This window comes from Filicampus tigris, chromosome 15, assembly GCF_054856515.1.
Source record: "Filicampus tigris isolate MCC_2025a chromosome 15, RoL_Ftig_1.0, whole genome shotgun sequence".
Classification (NCBI taxonomy): domain Eukaryota; kingdom Metazoa; phylum Chordata; class Actinopteri; order Syngnathiformes; family Syngnathidae; genus Filicampus; species Filicampus tigris.
Genome location: NC_141231.1, coordinates 12,224,868 through 12,247,627, shown reverse-complemented (window position 1 = coordinate 12,247,627; position 22,760 = coordinate 12,224,868). Strand labels below are relative to the sequence as shown.

Here is a 22,760-nt window from a genome sequence, read left to right as displayed (position 1 = left end):
CCGTCCATTTATCGCCTTCTGCTATGCCCAGCTCTGCCTACCATTATATAAAACCATTTGAGAGAGAAACTATTTATTGTTCATATTATTGAAATTAATAATGTTTTTTTAATGAATGAACATTGAAAAATCAAAACATTCTACACGTGCCTTTAAGATCGAGGGAGTGTCGTTCACCTCTGTCAACTGTGGGCATGTGATGCCTGTATAAATAAATTTGACTTAATTTGACCTGACTTGTGGACGGCACGAAGTGAAGAAAGGCGGGAGACACTGAACGTTATTGTAAGTAATTCGTGGACTCTTAATACACAGCACACCGGAGCCACTTACGTATTCTGTTCTAGAGTGTTTGCCGTAGCTTGCGATGCAAGATGGCTGAGCTGTTGCGCATGCGCAGCGCAGATAATGCAGCGACAACTCACCCGTTCATTTTACATAATCGCCGCACTTTCATCGACGCGCTGCACTTCAGCTTATTGATTTACTACCGAAACATACACAATCTTCGACATTGTACGTCCATCGTCACTTCAATGGGCTACTAAATCATCCGATAACTCTGTGTTCGGTTAAATTACACTCGGTGCACTTTGAAGCTTCTCGGCCTAGTTTAGCTTAGCCTAGCGTGCTAGCCGCTAACAAAGAGACGCGTTTGTAAGTCACACATCGCTAACCTGAGATCAAGTGTGAGCGTTAAGTGTTGTTTTCGCGCACAGATGTCTGCAAGAAGGACAGCAGAGTGCGAGGAGGAATTTTGTCGATCAAGAGAGGAGAACGAGCGACAACGTCGTCAACTACCGGACGATGTTCTCAAGAAGCCTCGACTTGAATTACACGCAGCAGGTTTGTTGACGTCTCACTCTGTTACTTCGGAAATACTTAACACCTTAACTAAAATCGATCCTGTGTTTATTTACGGGTACTGTGTGATGTGATGAGTAACATTCAGCGATGTTTGGATCTGATTGATTGAACATATAAACACATCACAAAGATGTTCGTGATATGTTCAAAGGGAGTAGAAAGAAGTACAAAAACCTTAGTCCTACCCCTTGTTCTCTTTACTACCAATCATGTTATCATATTAAAACCCTTTTAGCGCAAGAGCAGCAAAATTGGAACAAACGATATTTGCAGTATGGCTTTATCTCTAACCATTTCCAAGCTCCAACCTTTTGAAATGTCAAAGCTGAATATTTTATTGAAAAAACCCCGCCTATTAACACACTAGTAGGTCGTTCATATAGTCTGCGTCCTGATTAAAAACAAAACAAAAAAACTGTTTTTTTCCCTCCACAGCTTATGCTCCAGATAAGCAAAATTCCACTGCGTAGCTGTAGTACGACAGTGGTAAGAAGAGCTAATTATGATTGGCCTCATCTGCAGCTATTCGGCAACGTGTTTGTGCAGCCACAATTGAGACAATTGAGAGAGGTTTGTGCAGCTCTCAATAGGTCAGTACTATCAATATCCGTAAACATAAAGCTATCATAATAGGAATTAAGAGGATCAGTGATGTCTTTTCTCTTAACATTGTAACCATGGGCATACCGTTATTCTATTTCATTTGTCATTTTATGCTGTTTTTGTGTTGTTGTTGTAAGTTACAAGCTTTGAAAGCTAAAGAACATCTTAGCGTTTTACACATTTGTCACATTTACATCATATGATTAAGAAAACGGGGAACCTATAGCTAAAAAAAATTGACATTAGTTTTGGATTCCGCACCCAAAAATGAGTTAAAAACAGCTGTCAGACCTAACTCAACAATGTTGTTTCCCAGTGTTATAGTAATCTACACTTTAGTTTATGTCAGTGATTTACTGTATTGTATATACTGCTGTATGTTTACACCACAGCTGTGTGGCAGAATTGTTGTCATGGTGAATGCTTACCAAACTGCACGTCAAAGTATATACCTGTAATTGTAGTATATAAACTGTATTTCATATTAATTAATGCTTAATTTACCTTTAAATGTGTATTGTTTGTTGAAAAATACATTAGATAAGCACCTTAAAAAGATAATCGCAATTTTGTGGGGAAAAAACCTCATAATTACAGTATATTTTCTGTGATTGTTTGGCCCAACTATGAACCGACGGGACATGCTAACAGTCGAACAGAGACATTTAAATGCTTTTGAAAACCCATTACACCCCTAGTGTGTGTGCATGCATGCACGAGATTGTGTCCATTTAATTTGTCCGACGACTAGTATTACTGTAATTGTAGTCAGTATCGTGACAAGCCTACATACAGATAATGAAAACCCAAAAATGTCTTTCCCCAAAAGTTGTGAGAAAGTTAAAAAAATGTAAATTTAGATTGTACCCTCACGTTACTCTTCCGTTTCCCCCCTCAAGTCTTTGACCTAGCTAGGGCTGGGCGATATGACTGTAAAATGTATCACGGTAAGAGAATTTTATGTCAGTAAATGGTACATGGGCTGTCACTTGTCATCTTGCTCAAGAATACTCCACTGAGCCATGCCACCTCCAGTTGATTATAATTGGTTTTTTTTCTAATTAAAATAAGAAAAAGTATCATATGAGTTACATAAAGATCAACCACAATAAAACACAACCCAAAGGGGGAAAAAAAATAACATTCAAAAATATCTGGTAAAATAAACAACTTAATTTTCAAGTAATGTACACTGTTTTTGTGTAATATTTATTACATCTATGCTCCTTTTGCAGTGCCATAAATGCATATTTGCAGATCATGTAAAGATGCTACCTAAAGCAGCTGCGTTGCTACAGTTCCGTGAACCTTAATTCTTACGTAGGCCGACTTAATTGTTGCCATACTGTTGCCTCTGCCTGCATCCCGCAGAATGCCTCTTCCTCAAGTATCGTTAACACAGAAGGAGAATAATAAGTAGTGATTAACAGAAGACACATAAAGCCGTGCTAAACCAGCACTAATTCATGTCTGAGTGTAATTTGATTCCATGTTAAAACAAAGCATAACGTGGATGTGCTCTGACCCTGAGTTGATTGATTTTTGAGACGCGTCGAATCAAACAAGATTTGGCTCAAGTGTGTTTGTTTTCTTGTGTCTTGCAGACATCAGTGAAGATGTTCATCAGTCTTCGTCAGATCTTCAATTTGAGTCCCCTCACATTAAAGAAGAAGTGAAGGATAAAGAGCCCTCCCAGATCAAAGAGGAGGAAGAGTTCCTGCACATTAAAGAGGAAGAGCAAGAGGATATCATCAAGGTTGTATTAACTGATGTCCCTTTGCTGAGTGAAGATGATGATGAAGGTCAAAGTGAGGAGAGCAGAGAGGCGGAGTCTCCAAGCAGCCGCAGCAACAGCTCAAGGCAACACATTACAATAGAAACCGATGGACACCAGTGTGGCGGATCACAATCAGGCGGACTCATAGCTCCTTTATCAGATAGTGACGACACAACAACACACTCTCATGATGATGATGATGAGGAGGAGGAAGAGGATGACACTAATAATGATGATGATGATGGTGAAGTGTCTGAAGGTGATACAAAATGTCACAGTGTCAAGAAACGCTGGAAATGTTCTCAGTGTGGGAAAACCTTTGGTTTTAAGAGCCGGTTAAAAAGTCATATGATTAGCCACTCTGGGGTGAAACCCTTTCCCTGCTCAGTTTGTGGTCAGAGATTCTCTGAAAAGGGAAACCTCAGGAGACACACAAGAACGCACACTGGTGAAAAACCTTTTGCCTGCTCAGTTTGCGGTCAAAGATTCACTCAGAAAGGACCATTAATTTATCACACTAGAACACACACAGGGGAGAAACCATTTTCCTGCTCCGTATGTGGCCAAAGATTCTCTCATAAGGGATACTTAAAAAGTCACATGAGAACCCACACTGGAGAGAAACCTTTTGTCTGCTCAGTGTGTGGTCTAAGTTTTTCTGAAAATGGTACTTTGACAAAACACGCAAAAACACACACTGGAGAGAAACCATTTGCCTGCTCAGTTTGTGATCAAAGATTCTCTCATAAGGGCAACCTAATAAGTCACACAGCAACACACACTGGAGAGAAACCCTTTGTCTGCTCAATATGTGGTCAAAGATTCTCTCGTAGACATGCGTTGACTACACACACAAGAGCACACACCGGAGAGAAACCCTTTGCCTGCTCAGTTTGTGGCCAAACATTCTCTCGTAGACACGTTTTGACATCACATGTAAGAACACACACTGGAGAGAAACCTTTTGATTGCTCAATTTGTGGTCAAAAATTTTCTAAAAAGGCATCCTTAAGAAGTCACTCTAGAACGCACACTGGTGAGAAACCATTTACCTGCTCAGTTTGTGGCCTAAGATTCTCTCAGAAGGGAACATTGACAAGTCATTCAAGAACGCACACCGGTGAGAAACCTTTTCCCTGCTCAGTTTGTGGTCAAAGGTTCTCTCAGAAGGGAACCTTAACAAGTCATACACGAATCCACACAGGTGAGAAACCTTTTGCCTGCTTAGATTGTGGTGAAAGATTCTATCAGAAGGGCAAAATTAAAAGACACAAGTGTGTTGGTAACAGTAGAAGTGATCAATGAAACTTGAAATTTAGCATTTTGAATTGGATGCTCTCTAGAATTGTTCTGGTTGTCCTGGAAGACACTTTGCGGGCTTCATCAGCTCACACACAAAGGTTTGATAAGACGTAACTAACCTCACGCTGGAGCGCTTAAATCTTGCTGTGGAACTTGTGGACTGGTTTCTACGGCCAGCAGCATAATGTCCAAAGCCTATTTTGACTATACCATAGGAGGGAAAAAAAGACCTGCACGTTGGACGATTTAACTTATGGACACACCACATGATGTGAACTGAGCGACCCTGTATCGGCTTCTGAGGCTTCTCATACAATATGTTGTACTGTGTCACTTCTAACCCCAAAAAGCTGCAGTGTCAATTGCAGCCACTTCTCGTGTTGCTCGTAAGATTTGAGCAAGAATAAAGACAAATATATATTGAAAGGTCTAGCTTGTTGCCACTTACATGAATGTACTGATCAGGGTGTTACTGTTCCCATACATTTTGGCCACAAGCCTCACAATTTCATTGACACACATGTACTTACAAAATAAGAATTAAAAATAGTTGTAAACCACAATAAATGTATACTTAATGCACTATATTTGGCTTGGTGGCAGACGGCTGAATCTGCTTGCTTAAAACCCAGAAATTCATGAAAAACTCGTGAAAGCTCATTGTATTTTGATTTTCTAGTTGCTTCACCAGTGCGATTAAAATTCAAAACCAGTGGTCAAGTGTTTGGCAACTTCTAAAAAACAGTTGCCGAACGCTGCATGAGAGTTCAATCGGGTGTGGACGCCTCAGTCAGTGTGTGGCAGCCTTTAAACAGTCAGAACAGTCCAGTTGTGATTGATTTCAATACCCAGAGAATGAAATGACCTGGATGAGTAAAACTATTCACAGGCGTATTGTAGTAGTTATTGAAATTAATGACTGTGATACTGACTTGAAACAATCTGGTATTCATTCCATTTCCCTTCTTGTGTTTTGTATATCTTGTATTTTATGTACCATCTTAAAAATCTCCTGTGGACAAGTGTTTGGAATTAGCACTCGGGAAAAAACACTTAAAGCACTGAATATTTGTCCAACGATTTAGTGATAAGCACATTAAATAAGCAAATGAGTGATAAAAATAGACTGAAGGAACTTCTGACTCTTGATGGTGAAATGGAAAAGCCAACCACCAGGCTTCCCTTTCCGTCTCCCTCTGTTGGTCATTGTAATTTCGCGACGTCAAATCCCTGGTTTGTAATTATTTTCGGCAGTCTAAAGAAACCTTTTCCGCCCTTTGCAGGGCCACGTTTGAGTTGCCGTGGCAACCAATGGACGGCAACACTAGCGCCAGCTACACAACGTATGGCAAATGGCGCGTTGTGAGTGAGGCTAGCCTTTCAATAAGTCCACCGGCAATGCATTGTGGGAGATGCGGGAAAGACCAAACTCCTCTTTGTCAGAAACGTGTATTATTCGGTAATCAACTAAGTATAAATGTTTGTTCGTCCATCTACTGACTTTTAGTGACATGGATACAAAATAATTAAAATGCCCTTTTCTCTAGATGGTAGGAGTTTTTTGTCGCACAAAAAATTTTGATAAATTTTCGTTTTGCTGATTTAAGTTTTGTACAAGTGGACTTGCAATAAATGGCACGTTGCAGACCTACTTAAAAATCCCCCCCCCTCCCTTTTCAGTTTCCAATAGTTTTCGGACCTGAAAGAGGACAGTTGGAGTAATTTCGCGGTTGGACCTTTGTAGCCTCGCCTGATGAATGAACGAAACTGAATGTCCTTTGTTCTAAATTCGTTACCACGTTTTGTTGACTGCTTTAATTTCTTCAAGCACTTTTAAATCTAATTTGATAGATTTTAGACGAATCCCACGATATATATGTGTCTTTCATGTGTTTGTAAACTTCATTGTAACTTCAATATGTAACTGCTACCTCTTGGCCAGAACTCAATTGAAAAAGAGGTTTTTTATTACGCTCAGCAGGATATTTCCTGGATAAATAAGGGTTCAAACTTAAAAAATGTAATTCATAAGTTATTTAGTGAGCTCAAATTTTGCGTACAGTACTGAGAAGAAAAGCTCAAGATTTGTACTACATTCTACCACAAAATACCTAGCAATCCAAGTACCACCACCATTACATTACAGTGATGTAGTTCGAAGAGCTTGTATTAGTAAAAAAAAAAAAAAAAAAATCAGCCATTATAACATTCCTCACAGTTTGTTTAGCTTTAACATGCTTAAACATCAGGACATTAAATATAACTACTTAGAATCAATTAAATTATGTTGCAAATTAATCTTCCCAACACTGTCAATTAGTTATTCAGTGCCCTGTGACTGACATGTCTTGTTGCAGGAATGCATAAAAGTGTGGACTGCTTCTCTATGGGGCGTGCAACAAAAGTTTAGTACATTACAGTCACTACAGCGTCAACTGAATTTCCCTGAATTTCATAATTAGTGTAAAAATAACACTATTTCATTATGTGCTCATGACATCAATGTTTGGCAGTTGTGTATGCAGTAGCTGAGAATGATGCAGTGTAAGAAAAAGCTAATATAGTCCAATTGATTTTGTATGCTATGATATAGATTGATAGACATGTACATACATTAGTAGATATTTTATTCATTCAAAACCAAAACCCACTTCTCCAACAATGGCAAAACAAATTGAATTAGGATATGTGGATATGTGTATATCCAATACACATCTTACTATCTTGCAAATTTGGACTTGGATCTATCTATGAATCTATAAATGATTAAATCATGATCAGTGTACAAGTTGTACTGTAATCTGTGTCTATGGCTGACCTTCGTGTGAGTTCTTTATGGTCGGACAGATAAACGTGTATTTTGCTTTGAAATACATTTGCCGTTTAAGGATGTGAGCAATGTTATCAAATGCCAAAAGACAAGTCAGAAGTCTCAGTCGTCATGTGTGTTTGCCGCCGTCAGAAAACGTTGTCGTGTTCTAAAATGATCATCAGTGCTCTCCTTTTGAGACTTTTGGTGCTTGGTTGAACATGTTACCTCGTATTTAAAATACGTTTTGTGAAATCGTGAGTCATTTTAAATAGTTTTATTTTAGAAATGAGTGAGGCAATGCACTGTGTAGCGCAGCACATGACAGTGTGGAGGTGAAATTTGGAAGGACTTCAAAATAAATGCAGGAAGTATGCGACTTTTAAACAGCTTCAATGTAGAATTATATAAATGTACTATCGATTAAAATAACTTTCCGTTGTTTGAGTTGTTTCCATTGTGATTTTTCACCATTTGAAGTGTGCGGAGGAAACACAAGTGAGGAGAGTTTGTCAGCGCGCCGTGGAGCACATTGCCTGGTTGACTCTCCACGGTTCTCATGGTGAGTTTAACTGTCCTGCTTCTTGCTCGGACAAGTAAATAGCAAGTCCATTCATTTTGACTTTAGTTAGCAGACGTAATGGCAGAGGCTGCGCCAGCGCCACCCTCCCCAGCGAAAGCCGCTAAGAAGAAGACGCCAAAGCCGACGAAGAAGAGGGTCGGACCCAGCGTCAGCGAGCTCATCGTCCAGGCCGTGGCCGCGTCGAAAGAGCGCAATGGCGTTTCTCTGGCCTCCCTCAAGAAGTCACTAGCGGTCTCCGGCTACGACGTGGACAAGAACAAGTCCCGTGTCAAGATCGCCGTAGTCAGCCTGGTGAACAAGGGAACTCTGGTTCAGATCAAGGGCACCGGCGCTTCCGGTTCCTTTAAGATAAACAAGAAGACAGAGGTGAAGGTGAAGGCACTAGCCAAGGTAGCCAAGAAGAGCCCCACTAAAGTCAGGAAGCCTGTTGCCAAGAAGGCAACGCCGAGCAAGAAGCCCAAAACAACCGCAGTCAAGAAGGCAACCACCAAGAAACCCGCCAAGGCCTCAACGCCCAAGAAAGCAGCCAAGAAATCCACCAAGAGCCTCACTAGGAAGGCGGTGGACAAAAAAGCCCCCGCGGCCAAGAAGAGCTCCGCCGCCAAGAAAAGCCCTGTCAAAAAGGTGGCCAAGCCTAAAAGTGTCAAGAAGGCAGCACCGAAAAAGAAGTGATTCCAAACTGCATTTCACAAAAGGCTCTTTTAAGAGCCATCACACCTATCTTAAAGTGTTTGCCCTCATGTGTTTCTTGCATTCTGGATAGTGGATAGTCAGACCACAGTGACTTGTTGACAAAACGCATCATATACTATTTAATAGAGCAATTCTCTTTAGATAGAATGGTAGACACTGTAATGTACTGACAAACTGCACTTGCTGTGCAACACCAGGTAGCTGCAGGATATGCATAACAAGAAGCAGGAGCGCTCATCTATTGACTACCCGTACAATGGCACATCTACATTTCATGTAGATATTGTATAATATATTTTATTATATTATATTATATTATATAATTCCAGAAGTAAACAAGTCCAAAATATGCCAAGGGTAACTTTTTTGGTCCTTTTTTTTTCCCCCTTCGCAATTGTCCAAGTTGTTTAACAACAGTATTACTACTAATCACAGTATTTGTAATACTCATGGCACACCTTGTCCTCCACATAATTATACAAACAACATAGAAACAACGATTTGGAAAAGCTCTGTTCTTTCGATTTTTACAGAACTTTATTAGAGCAATTCACCATTACAATACAGAGGAGAAAATATTTTTCAAGGATATCATTTAATCTATTAATTTTTCACAACAATTTTATAATCAGTATTATTCATTATGGTCAGATGTCTGTAGTTATTTATATGATTTTCATCCTTTTTTTTAATACAACAAACACATTACACCTTGATAAAAGGTCAAATTAGAGTACTCATTTTTAAAAAAACGATAAACACGAATACATATAATGGATAATAGAACAAAATAACTAAAGAGGTGATAAAAGACATCATGAAACTTTGAAAATAAAAAAACGAAACATTTTCTACAGCGCATCTCTGATGCTAATGACCATTGAAAGCGTCACAAAGGAAATGTGGCACGGTTTGCTTTTAGCCAATCAAAGAGTGGCGATGGCACAGTGCTATTTGCATCAGAGACCCTATAACTTCTCTGACTCTCCCCAGACTGTTCCATTCCGATCCAGCTTAGAGACAAGCAAAGTCGACATGCCTGAACCTGCAAAGCCAGCCCCTAAAAAGGGCTCCAAGAAAGCCGTCTCCAAGGGTGCCGGTAAGCCGGGCAACAAGAAGAGAAGGAAGGGAAGAAAGGAGAGCTATGCCATCTACGTCTATAAGGTGCTGAAGCAGGTCCACCCTGACACCGGTATTTCCTCTAAGGCCATGAGTATTATGAATTCATTCGTCAACGACATCTTCGAGCGTATCGCATCAGAGGCTTCACGTCTGGCGCACTACAACAAGCGTTCCACCATCTCCTCCAGGGAAATCCAGACCGCTGTTCGTCTCCTGTTACCCGGTGAGCTGGCCAAGCACGCCGTGTCTGAGGGCACTAAGGCAGTCACCAAGTACACCAGCTCCAAGTAATCTCTCTTGGAGCGACCAGCAACCCAACGGTTCTTTTAAGAACCACCAACTCATTCCCTAAAAGAGTACCACGTATTCCCCGTACGGTTGTTGATTTTCTGTCATCTTGTAGAGACACTAATGTGTACTAATGCATAATGAGGGCGAATTCATAAACCGTATGGCCCAAATTTAATTCTATCACTTTTAGAGACCGTTTTTGGTGAAGCTCAACAGTGAGTCAGAATTACGACAGTAACTTTTGATTTAGTTTGAAGTCGGGTATTTTGTTCTGAGCTGTTATTTTCTCTTTTCGCCTGTCTTTGAATATAGTTCTGTGCCTTTATTACCGTTGTAATTTGCAGCGATCTGTCATTGCGTGTTTAAGAGTAGAGGAATTTACCAATGTCTTTTGCAAATGTTTTCTATTAAAAGTATTTCGGGCATTCATTTTTGGTAACGCAATCTCATGCACTGTTTAGCCTCTAGGTGGCAGTCTTTTCCCATTTATGGGCTTTTGTGCTTTTTGGAGATTTGTTTTAAAAACAAAACATGCTATTTTCTTGACAATTCTTGAGCTAGAAAATGTAAGTTGGTCAAATAACCATTGAGATCGTAAACCAGTTTATTCACACACCATCATTGAGACTCATTGTTGCTGAACTCTGTCTGAAGCCGTTCTAAGGCTCGTGAGACTAACATGTAAACACAACAGCTGTGAATAAAGGTCTACAGTGTTGAATGCAAAATGTCTTTTTATAATAATGAATATGCACTTAAATTGAGGTAAACATGTCATGTTTCCATGTTTAATCCCGTGAGGAGCATAAAGACTATTAATGTCTTGTAACATCTGCATGAATAAATACATTCTGGAAACATATTGAAGGGTCTTCATTCTCGTCCACTACCCACAATAGAGGAATATGTGAGCTCGCGATTGACTCAACCCTCTACTTAACCAGTCTTTAGTGTGTGTGTTTATTTCGGGGGTTGTCGCAGAATTTGCAACTTTATCCTACGGTTAGCACTGGTTTGTTCTCCCATAGAACTGCATTTTATCATGCATTCTCCAGACGAGTAAACATTTGAACGTCCTATATCTGTATGCTTACAAGTTTGTTTTGTTGTAGTCGCCTTCTTTTATTCCACGTTCAATTTTGTCCACGTGGATTTGCCGTACATAATGCGTCCTAGTTGTACTTCCGCATATATACATATATATATTTTTTTTCGTAACCTTATGCGCTTCTAGAAGTCCTTCCCGAATGAGCACCGAAATCCCGACGCAGTACATCCGTTTATTGGAGCATCACTGATTAAATGATCGGTTCTCATCAAACTTGTTTTGTGCTCTTCGGAGATTTGCGATCATAGTGTAGCTAATCTTATTTTGGCTTCTTATTTAGCTTAGCTGCTAGCCGCTAACGCGTTCCTTTTGATTTCTTAACACATCGCTCAGTGGAAATCAAGTATGAGCGTAAATTGTTGTGAATATCGAACGAAAAAATGTTTACAAGAACGAGAGTAAAATACGAGGAGGAACTTAGTGGAATAAAAGAGGAGACCGAGCGACACGGAGTAGGTTTGTTCACTTCTTGTTCTCACTTTTTTAGTCAAGACCCTCTGTCTTCACCAATATTCATGTGTTCATTTTTCAATTGAATCCTCATTCGGGGAGTGCATGACATTGCGCTTATTAACAACAAATAGTGCCTGCTGAACACTTGGTAATGCTAAATGAAATCAATATTCAGTCTGGTACTGTATGCATGCATATATTTTTTGCATGTAGTATTATTCCCTTTCCTGTGCTATACACATTTTAGCAATTCAAAACACATTTGAAAATTGTAAATGTGTTCAGTAATTTAAAAAAAAAATGCAATCAGAAAATGTGTCAAAAATATAAGGCGTATTGTAGTGTTTATGTACACATGGGTGTTTCTAGACCCCTTGGATAAGCAAAGATTTCAAAGATAATTTTACATGTAAAATAGATAATTTAACTACTACCCAAGCAAACGAAATAATTTGATAAACTTGCTTTAATGTATGTACAGAATTGTGTGTGCCTCAACCATTGAACATTTGAGGTCTGTATGGAAAAAGTCATTCATGGCCATTTTCAATAACAACGTGACGTCAATTTCAGTCAACAGAAGGGGCTGCATAAAACAACAGCCTTCTTGGGTAACTGAAAGCGGGTGGATTCATCAATTAATTCATATTCCACAAACGCAATATTAGTCAAGAATATAGTGTTTTAGACGAGTAGGAGCACAAAACATGTTTCAAAGAAAACGTTTTAATTGACTTATGCTTTGAATATAAATATAAACTATAATACATCGAAGTCATAAGACTTGACTTAACCAAACCATTTGTTTGTCTTCTTGTGTCCTGCAGGCTTCACTGAAAAATGTATTCAACCTGAGCAGCAGGAGCCAGACATCTCTGACATTAAAGAGGAAGAAGACTTGGAGCCTAGTCAAGTTAAAACGGAGGAGCATCAGCAGCCCCCCAAAATAAAACATGAGGAGCAGCAGCCACCTTGCATTAAAGAGGAAGAGGATTACACAGAGTTGCCAGTAACTGGTGTCTATTTGAAGACTGAAGATGCAAGTCAATATGAGGAGAACCGAGGGGTGGAGCCTCCAAGCACCAGCTCAAGACAACAAATGACAACAGAAGATGATGAAGACCACTGTGGAGGATCACAAGCAGACAGCCTCTTCGCTCCAATATCAGATCATGACGACACAACGTCACACTCTCCTCAAACTGGTGACGACGACGACGACGATGATGATGATGAACAGTCTGAAGGTGATATGACACATCACACTGACAACGAACACACGAAATGTTCTCAGTGTGGGAAAACTTTGCCGTACAAGTCTTTTTTGAAAACGCATATGATATTCTACACAGGAGAAAAAGCTTTCGCCTGCTCACACTGTGCTCAAACATTCTCTCAGAAGGGAAACTTGGAAACGCACACAAGAGAAAAACGTTTTGCTTGCTCAGTTTGCGGTAAAACATTCTCCTCAAAGGGATACGTCAAATTTCACACGCAAACCCACACTGGTGAGAAAGCATTTGCCTGCTCAGTTTGTGGTCGAAGATTCTTTCAAAAGGTACACTTGATATCACACACCAGAACACACACAGGAGAGAAACCTTTTCCGTGCTCATTTTGCGATCAACGATTTTCTACTAAAGGAAATTTAAGGATACACATGAGAATTCACACTGGAGAGAAACCTTTTGCCTGTTCGGTATGCGGTCAATGTTTCTCAGAGAGCCGCGTTTTGACAACACACATGAGAACGCACACTGGAGAGAAACCCTTTTCCTGCTTGAATTGTGATAAAAGCTTCTCGACAAAGACAAACTTAAAAACGCACACAAGAACACACACTGGTGAGAAACCTTTTGCCTGCTTAGTTTGCGGGCAAAGATTCTCAGAAAGGCGAACTTTGACGACACACACAAGAACGCACACTGGAGAGAAACCTTTTGCATGCTTAGAATGTGGTAAAAGATTCTCTCAGAAAGGAAACTTAAAGCGTCACACAAGAGCACACATTGGAGGGAAACCCGATGTTAATTGTGTGGCAAAAGATTCCCAAGGAATGGGAAATTAAGGACCCACACAACACACTGCTTTTTTGTGAAAAAAAAATTGTAATATTGGGTTAAGAGACACAAGGGTACTGGTGAGAACAGCAGTGATCATCCATCCATTGATAATCAATAAAGTTTTAGATGGAAATTTAGATCCTTAATATTGAATTTACTTTAAATTTACAATCTTGAATTCTGGATTCTTTTTTGTATTATATCTGCCTTCTTGTAGTCTGTCTATCTTTTTGAAAGCCCCCTTCGGACAACTGTTGTGACTGAGCTCAAGTGCTAAAAGCAATGTACGTGGTTTGTCCATTTTTGGTGGTGTAAATATCAAGTAAATGATTGATTTATTGCAGTAAACTCTGGAGCAATGTTGACTCAGTGAAAAAATGGAAACGTGTAAATGTGATCCTGAATAAAACACTAATTTTCAAACATTCATAGTAACTCAATTTACTTGTATATTAGATCAATTTCCCTATTAATATTGAATGGAAATGCCATCCATTCAGCACCCCCCAAAAAACAAAAACATCACCAGATTTGTTGTTACATGTTCTTAATGAAGGAACATAGCTTTGTGTTGTATCAAACATAACATACTGTAATGAAGTAAATGGCCGAAAGTATATCAGCGACTGTGTGGCTCTGCTTACCCATATGCGAGGGCATTGATAAACCCCCCCCCCCCACTTCACTCAAACAGAGGGTATCAGAAGCTCAGTCATAAGGCACTACGGCTTTATTTATGTATCCCATTTCATACACAAGGCAACGCAATGTGATTTACATAACGAAAAGTACAACAAGCATTTCAAAAGAATAAAACTAAAGGCATTTCAAAACAAAGAAAAACATACACAATAGCTTAACTAAAATTAGTAAAATAACATGCACTACAGGAAAAATACTTTTAAAACTGATTCAAACAATTTGAAATAGTTTACCTGAGCTAAAAAGTCGCAATTGGGGATGACCTAATTTCATAACTCAAATTTTGGCAACGACAAGGTATCCATTGTCCGTTTGAAGTGTATTGTAACGTCTTCCAAAGACACGGCGTCAGACGTAGCTTAGTTATCCCCACCAACCACAAGCAGCACAATATCTGATTGGGATGGACAATACAATATTGTATACATTTATATGTATATAGATATATATGGTTTGCCTTGAAGTTGTCAAATGATACTTTAAGTATATTTTGTGTAGTCTACTTTCGCTGTTATTACAATCACAAAGTTTGTCCAGGTGGACTTGCCGTACATCTTGCATCTAAGCTAAGCTGTACGTCAGCAAATGTTTTTTTCTTACCTGCACGCATCTCTAAATAATTCTTGCCGAATTAGTACTGTACGCACTAAAGCCTGGGTACAGTATCAGCATCACAATTTCCGTGGAATAATATGTTATTATTTAAATCGTGTCCGGTTAAACTCGTCTCGGTGCTCCTTGAAGCTTCTCGGCCTTGGTTAGCTTAGCTTAGTTTAGCTTAGCTTGCTAACCGCTAACAAAGGAGACGCCTTCGTTATCCACACATTCACTCAGCAAAGATCGAGTGTGAGCGTAAAGTGTCGTAGTTGCATTGTGAAAATGTGCGCAAGAGAGACAATAAAGTATGAGGACGAACTTTATGGAACAAACGAGGAGACGGAGCGACAACGTCAAGTGCTGGACGCGGTTTGCAAAAGGCCTCAAGTTGTATTAGGCGGAGCAGGTGTGGTTACTTTTGCTCTTGTTTAGTTAGTGTACTTTCTGTTTTTAACAACATTTCCGTGTTTATTTTTTATGGACTATTCATCCGGGCACTCTATGACGTTCGTTTAATAGCACATGATTACCATCCAATAATGTGTACCATGTGGGTTCCAATGGTGTCCCTTCATTATGGTTGGACGAAGAACTGGTCACAACTGGTCCTCGCAGGCAGCATTCCTCAAGTTTTGATCTGAAAGGGTTGTGTACCGATTCTGGCCCTTCAAGCATTGGTCAAAATAATTGCCCATTTGCTGATTGTTTTACCTGTTTTTATCTTGATGTACGCTAACAGCTAACAGCAGTTGTACACAAGTAACACTGGCCTCGTTATTTATTACATGGAATTGTATAACAGGACCTATACAGTAATGAAATTTCCTGATAAGGTCATTTTGTTAGTGTTTATTAGTTTAGTAGTTATTAGTTGTTTTCTTTGAAAATGCTTTGTTTCAGTTTAATTTTTATTTATTTATTTTATTATTACAACTGTTTAATCCTCCCTCTTCTGTTTGGATTGACCAGCCTTCATCTGTTTGGCTGTACAGCAATGGCAAAATAAATACATTTAAAATGAACCCCGAAAGCTTATGTATGAATTAATTGACAATGAGGAAGGACATTTTCACTATTATTTTTGTTACTTTTAGTTTGTTTTATAAATGTAAGATGTACTTTACGTTAGTTTTTGTTTCTAAAAGTATTTTAATTTTTACATTATTTTGTTAAATAAATGCTTTTTCAATTTCCGTTTGAATTATTTTGGTAGTTTCCATTAACTATAATAAACTTGCAACAGACTTGACTTCAGTAAACCGTGTACGTTCTCTTCTTGTGTCCTGCAGGCGTCAGTGAAAAATTTGGTCTTGAGCAGCAGGAGGCAGAGTTTCTAAAAGAGGAGCGCGCTTTGGAGGTCCTTCACGTCAAGACAGAGGAGCAGCCGCAGCCACCACACATTAAAGAGGAGGAGGAATTCACAGAATTGCCAGTGACCAATGTCCATTTGAAGACTGAAGATGAAAGACAGTATGGGGAGAAGAAAGGAGGGGCGGAGCATCCAACCAGCAGCTGCAGAATCTCAAGCCAACGCATGAAAACAGAAGGTGATGGGGACCACCATGGAGAATCACAGGACAGCCTGTTAGCGCCATTATCAGATAGCGATGACATAGCGTCAGATTCTCCTGACGCTGACGCTGATGATGATGATGATGACGATGACGATGATGATGATGACGATGATGATGATGATGATGAACAATCTGAAAATGATACGACACGTCACACTGACAGCAAACGCTGGAAATGTTCTCATTGTGGGAAGACTTTTGCCTACAAGTCTCTTTGGAAAATGCATATGATTGTCCACACTGGAGAAAAACCTTTTACCTGCTCAGTTTGTGGTCGAAAATTCTCTCAAAAGGGAAGCTTAAGAAGACACACAATAACACACACAGGAAAGAAAGCTTTTGCCTGCTCAGTTTGCGGTCAGCAATTCTCTCAAAAAGGAAGCTTAAGAAGGCATAGAATAACACACACAGGAGAGAAAGCCTTTGCCTGCTCAGTGTGCGGTCTAAGATTTTCTTATAGACACACTTTGACAAATCACACAAGAACACACACTGGTGAGAAAGCATTTGCCTGCTCAGTATGTGGCAGAAGATTCTTTCAAAAGGTACACCTAATATCACACACAAGAACACACACGGGCGAGAAACCTTTTGCGTGCGCATTCTGCAATCTCCGATTCTCTGTAAAAGGAAATTTAAGAATACACACAAGGATACACACTGGAGAGAAACCTTTTGCCTGTTCAGTATGTGGTCAAAGGTTCTCCGAGAGCCGCGTTTTGACAACACACATGAGAACACACACCGGAGAGAAACCTTTTGCTTGCTTGGATTGTGGCAAAAGCTTCTCTACAAAGGCAAACCTAAAAACACACACAAGAACACACACTGGCGAGAAACCTTTTGCCTGCTTAGTTTGCGGTCAAAGATTCTGTGAGCGGCGCACTTTGACCACGCACACGAGAACACACACTGGAGAGAGACCTTTTGCCTGTTCACTATGTGGTAAAAGATTTTCTTCCCGGAGATACTTTCAAGCACACACAAGAACGCACACTGGAGAGAAACCTTTTGCCTGCCCAGTCTGCGGTCAACGATTCGCTCACCAAGGCAACTTAAATCGTCACACTAAAGCACACAGTGGAGAGAAACCTTACACCTGCTCAGTGTGTGGTAAAGGATTCCCTAGAAAAGAAACTTTTAGAGCACACACAAAAACACACACTGCCTGTTCAGTATGTGGTCAGAGTTTCTCTCGTAAGGATCAGGTTAAAAGACACATTTGTTCTGGTGAGAGTAGCAGAGAGAAGCTCGAATTGAAAATTGACATCTGTAATATTGAAAGTCATTTCAATGACTTGAAGTAATTTACATTCTTGTATTATATATCTTCTTGAATTTTGTCTATCTGCTTGTATTCTATGTATCTTCTTAAAAGCCACCCGAGGACAAGTGTTGAGAATTAGGATTTGCTCAAAACCACTTAAGACAATCTGCCAAGTTTCTGTAATGTTTTTGTGATGTCCATATCAAATAAGTAAACGACTGATTGAAAAAGACCGAAAAAAAAAACGTTAACTTTTTGTGATAAGATGGAAAAGTACATGTACGTGTAATCCTGAATAAAATGCAATTTTCCAGACAGTGATACTAGCTCAATTTGTGTGGAGCATCACCAAGCTTCCTGTGGAAAGGTCAGATGTCAAGCTTCTGGGACCACCTGATAAAGCCGAAATGGCATCGAAAGTGTTTCATTTGCTGCTCCAGCCAACACTAACTTGACTTTTAAGTTTCCACATGTCTTCGTAATGGCTCAAGAAGTATAAAGGAGATGGATAGTTAATACCTACCGAGACAAATGCACCATAAGTAATACAAGCCAGTGTGTCTAGTCATCAATTCCAAAGCTCTGACCTCACCCGACCTCCAACTGCAGCTGGCCTGAAAGGTGAGAGCTCTGCCAGTATCTTTTTTTTTGCAGTGAACAACTGAAACAACAAAGAAGGACCAGACGCAGTGTCCGGGGAAACTGATGATGCGACGATTGACGTCGTTGAGTACTGTATTCTGATCAAGATTATTGCTTCCTCACTCATCCTGTTACTCAGGAAATGTCCATGGATCATACTGATGATGAGATATGATCTTGAAATAGAAATAATAATAATAACGATGATAATAATAATAATAACTAAATGTTTTTTAAAAACACACACAATACTGTACTCATTCTTTCTGTGCTTTAGGCTATCATCATAAGTGAGTGTAAACACGTTGAGTACGTTGCAAAAACATCTGTTTCAGATTTCTGAGTTAAAAGACAGATACTGTATGTGTAAAGCATTGTTGTCATCATCGTTATTTATACTAGAGACGGAAAGGAAATGCCTCCAGTCACTGTTGTTTAATTGTCCAAATCCAGGCTCAACCCACTATTTACACATCTCCTCATCGACTGAAGGATTCCAGTGTCTTGTATGTGAAAATGGCGACTCCAAGTGGACAACAATCATACTACAATGCACTTTGTACTTTGTACACACATTACAGTATTGCCAAGGCTGCTATAGTTAGGAATAAGAGTATTTGAAAGCTTATATACTTACCACTCATGCTTTGCGTTTAAACCTTCTATACGATGAATTGTCTATTACATGCTGAAATGATGTGTATTCTCCGATCGGACTTTTTTTTTTTCTAAATATATTTGATATGGGGTGGAACGGCTGGTCAGCACGTCCAGCTCACAGTACAGAGGTCGTGGGTTCGAATCTGGATACTGGCCTTCCTGTGTGGAGTTCGCACGAGGAGAGATGGCTGCCAGCTGTTGGCTGGTGTGTGGGTATTGTTTGTCAAAGATGGGAAATGTAAATGTAGTTCTTTTTTATTTTGTTTTTGTAAAGCGGCATGGATAATGGATGGATGGATGTTTTTCGGGAAACTTGAGAGGAAAAGCGCAAACCTTTAGTTGCACAATTTCAAAAGAAAAGCCAGGAAGAAAAGTAGCGTCTGGCACTGGGGGGCATTCAAGATAGGACCGCTGCTGAGGAGAACCAGAGTAGCCGCTACACTTTTATCAATATTTATTTACAGTTTCCACATGTTATTAATAATGCGCCAATACATGTGACTGTATTACCTATAGCCTGAATCGAATTAATTTTCGCAGATTTTTTTTTTTTCGCTTTCGCTTTCAGGTAGTTCGCGTGTGTCTCGTGTAGTTTGTTCATGTGGTTTTGCCGTACTTCGTTTGTTGTGTCCGTAGCAACTTGTGCTCACCGCACGCACTTCACTGACATTTGTTCTTAACTGAACGCACGAAGCTTGGATACAATACATCCCTTGCTACTATAGTGGTTCAAAAACATCACCCATTAAATCTTCGTGTGCGGTTAAACTCGCGTCCGTGCACGTCGAAGATTCTCGGCCTTGCTTAGCTTAGCTTATTTTAGCTAGCCGCTAACCAATGAGCGGCGTTTGCTGCCAACTCCTAGCTAAGCAGAGCTCAGGTGTGAGCGCCAAGTGTCGTGATTCTCGTGTGAAAATGTTTGCAAGAACGGCAGTGAAGGAATTGTGTGAGAAAATAGAGGGAAACGAGCGACAACGTCAACTTCTGACGAGCGCTGCTTTCAAGAAGACTCGGGGTGTGTTACACGGAGGAGGTTTGCCTACTTTTTATTCATATTTAGACAATGCTGTACTTCATCCGTATTACTTGTTTACCATTGTTTCGCTAAAGAAAATGCGTCCAACTCTAATGTTTTCAATATCAAGTACTAAGATCACCTAAATTATGTACAGTATGTGTCATGACCTAAATCCCAACAGGATTTGCACTGAGGCCGGGAAACTCGAACCGCAAAGTGGCAAGGGATTACTGTATTTACAAAAATGACCGACTGAATAACGGATGACATCTGGTACTACAACCAGCTTTCAAGGAGTATAGACTGTTGTGTACATTGCAATGCAGTATAATTGTGTACAATTTGTATGTCCATACTTCTCAAGCAGTGCTTTAAACAAGTATTTAGGGTGATGAAAACATATGTTGATGCACTTGCATTAACCTTCATTCATTGTTCAGACAATTTTAGGGTACTCTTCACACAAAAACTCACAAATACTCTTGGATTGCTTGCGTTCTGTTTGAGCTGAACAATGAATCAAATTGAAATCAACATCTTAGCGTAGTAGAAGGCAATTTTCAAATGAGGCATCTGACAAAGTTATGACGTTCCTTCCTGTGCTAATGCTAATTGGAGTGTTGTCTTCTTGTGTCCCACAGACATCAGTGGAAAATATCTTCTTCCTGAGCAGCAGGAGCCGGGGTCGCCTGGCATTAAAGATGAGGAGTCAGAGCATCTTTACATGCAAGAGGAGGAGCAGATGCAGCTCCTCAACATCAAAAAGGAGGAGGAAGACCAGGAGGATAATATCATAGAGTTGCTGTGGACTGGCATCCCATTGAAGAGCGAATCTGAAGAGGAAGGTCATTATGAGGAGAATGGAGGGGCGGAGCCTCTGAGCAGCAGCAGCTCAAGTCAACACATGACAACAGGAGATGATGGCGACCACTGTGGAGGATTGCAAGCAGACAGCCTGTTAGCGCCAATGTCAGATGGTGACGACATGTCACAGTCTTCTGACACTGCTGCTGCTGCTGCTGCTGCTGCTGCTGCTGCTGATGATGATGATGATGATGATGATTATGATGATGATAATGGTGACACGATGATGACACGTCACACCAACAACAAATGCTGGAAATGTTTTCAGTGTGGGAAAACATTTGTGTACAAGTCACTTTTGAAAACCCATATAATATCTCACACTGGAGAGAAACCTTTTGTCTGCTCAGATTGCGGTAAAAGATTCTCTCACAAGGGACACTTGAGAACACACGCAAAAACACACACTGGTGAAAAACCTTTTGCTTGCCCAGTTTGTGGTCAAAGATTTTCCCAGAATGGAAACTTAAGGACACACATAAGAAAACACACTGGAGAGAAGCCTTTTAGCTGCTCAGTTTGCAACCAAAGCTTCTCTACACAGGTGAGCTTAAAAACACACACAAGAACCCACACTGGTGAGAAACCGTTTGCCTGCTTAGTTTGTGATCAAAGATTCTCTGAAAGGGCAAACTTGAGGTCACACACAAGAACGCACACTGGAGAGAAGCCTTTTGCTTGCGCAATATGTGGTCAGGGATTCTCTCAGAAGGGAAGCTTAACCATACACACGAGAACTCATACTGGTGAGAAACCTTTTGCCTGCTCAGTTTGCGGTCAAAGATTCTCTGAAAAGGGAACCTTGATCAAACACACAAGAACGCACAGCGGAGAGAAACCTTTTGCCTGCACAATTTGTGGCCAGCGTTTCTCTCAGAAAGGAAACTTAAACGTACACACAAGAACCCACACTGGTGAGAGTGGTCAAAGACTTTCTAACAAGGAATGTTTATAAGAGTGTGATGGTGAGTAATCAATTAAGCCTGCCATAAAAATTAAGGTACAAAGCTACACAGAAAATTATTTATCAACATGGGGAATAAAGAATCACGCCAACATTTATTATTCTACTGTGGTTTTTATTGGATGTATAAACACACACAAAACACACTGACACATTGTGTGCTTGTCCGATTGAGAGAGTTTGGCATGCAAATGCTAAAGTATAGTGAATGAATGAAATGAGCACGCTTCTGCCTTATATCTTGAAACGAAAAAATAAGGCAGAAATTGTAAAATGCTAATTAAAAATACTATCTGTAATTTGAAACCCCAATCCTAGTTTCACTTTGAAACCCTTACCCCAGTGACTGGCCCTAGGTTAAAACCCTGATTTTTTTAAACCCTAACATTATTAAAACCCTACTTTCAAACCCTTACCCCAGGTTAAAATACTATCCTATCCTATATAAACAATACAACACTTTTATTGTTAAAATAAGCAGTTTTTCACAATTTTAGCTGGTGGTGTGCCGCACATTTTTTCTCAATGAAAGAAATGTGCCTTGATTGAAAAAAGTTTGAAAAACACTGCTCTAGTGGACGCAGAGCAGTTTATAATGTTACATACAAGGTATAGTAAGTCAGCTATTTACTCAAGCAATTTCCACAATCAGAACTTCCTGCGAACGTAATGCAGCTAAGTTGAATAGATTGCTATTTTGTCACTGAACTCTTTGGTTTGTTCGTAATCATTACTCATGGCTGAGAAGGTATTGTGTGTGACGTCAATCACTGTCATGTTTTCATAAATCGTCATGAAAAA

At 39.9% G+C, this 22,760-nt stretch overlaps 4 protein-coding genes across 6 annotated transcripts; all 4 read left to right on the top strand.

Annotated features, from left to right (window-relative positions):
- Positions 1-369: 369 nt before the first annotated feature.
- Positions 370-5,675, top strand: LOC147135538 (uncharacterized). The gene is made up of 2 exons (XM_086053241.1): positions 370-846; positions 3,075-5,675. Exons 1-2 carry the CDS (start codon positions 720-722, stop codon positions 4,550-4,552), a joined length of 1,605 nt encoding a protein of 534 aa, XP_085909367.1. The 5' UTR covers positions 370-719; the 3' UTR covers positions 4,553-5,675.
- Positions 5,676-7,661: 1,986 nt separating this feature from the next.
- LOC147135537 (histone H1-like) lies at positions 7,662-9,160 on the top strand. The gene is made up of 3 exons (XM_086053242.1): positions 7,662-7,729; positions 7,839-7,920; positions 7,987-9,160. The coding sequence occupies exons 2-3, from the start codon at positions 7,918-7,920 to the stop codon at positions 8,611-8,613; spliced, it is 630 nt and encodes a 209-aa protein (XP_085909368.1). The 5' UTR covers positions 7,662-7,729; positions 7,839-7,917; the 3' UTR covers positions 8,614-9,160.
- LOC147135536 (histone H2B 1/2-like) lies at positions 7,695-10,909 on the top strand. The gene is made up of 3 exons (XM_086053245.1): positions 7,695-7,729; positions 7,839-7,920; positions 9,628-10,909. The coding sequence occupies exons 2-3, from the start codon at positions 7,918-7,920 to the stop codon at positions 10,045-10,047; spliced, it is 423 nt and encodes a 140-aa protein (XP_085909371.1). The 5' UTR covers positions 7,695-7,729; positions 7,839-7,917; the 3' UTR covers positions 10,048-10,909.
- Positions 10,910-11,234: 325 nt separating this feature from the next.
- LOC147135535 (uncharacterized) lies at positions 11,235-22,082 on the top strand. Of its 3 annotated transcripts, XM_086053238.1 has the most exons (3): positions 11,235-11,607; positions 12,436-12,855; positions 16,260-18,132. In XM_086053238.1, exons 2-3 carry the CDS (start codon positions 12,708-12,710, stop codon positions 17,849-17,851), a joined length of 1,740 nt encoding a protein of 579 aa, XP_085909364.1. In that variant the 5' UTR covers positions 11,235-11,607; positions 12,436-12,707; the 3' UTR covers positions 17,852-18,132. The 3 variants fall into 3 exon arrangements, with proteins under 3 accessions (XP_085909364.1, XP_085909365.1, XP_085909366.1); XM_086053239.1 differs by lacking the exons at positions 11,235-11,607; positions 12,436-12,855 and adding an exon at positions 13,690-15,376; XM_086053240.1 differs by lacking the exons at positions 11,235-11,607; positions 12,436-12,855; positions 16,260-18,132 and adding exons at positions 19,738-20,146; positions 20,773-22,082.
- The last annotated feature ends 678 nt before the right edge of the window (positions 22,083-22,760 follow it).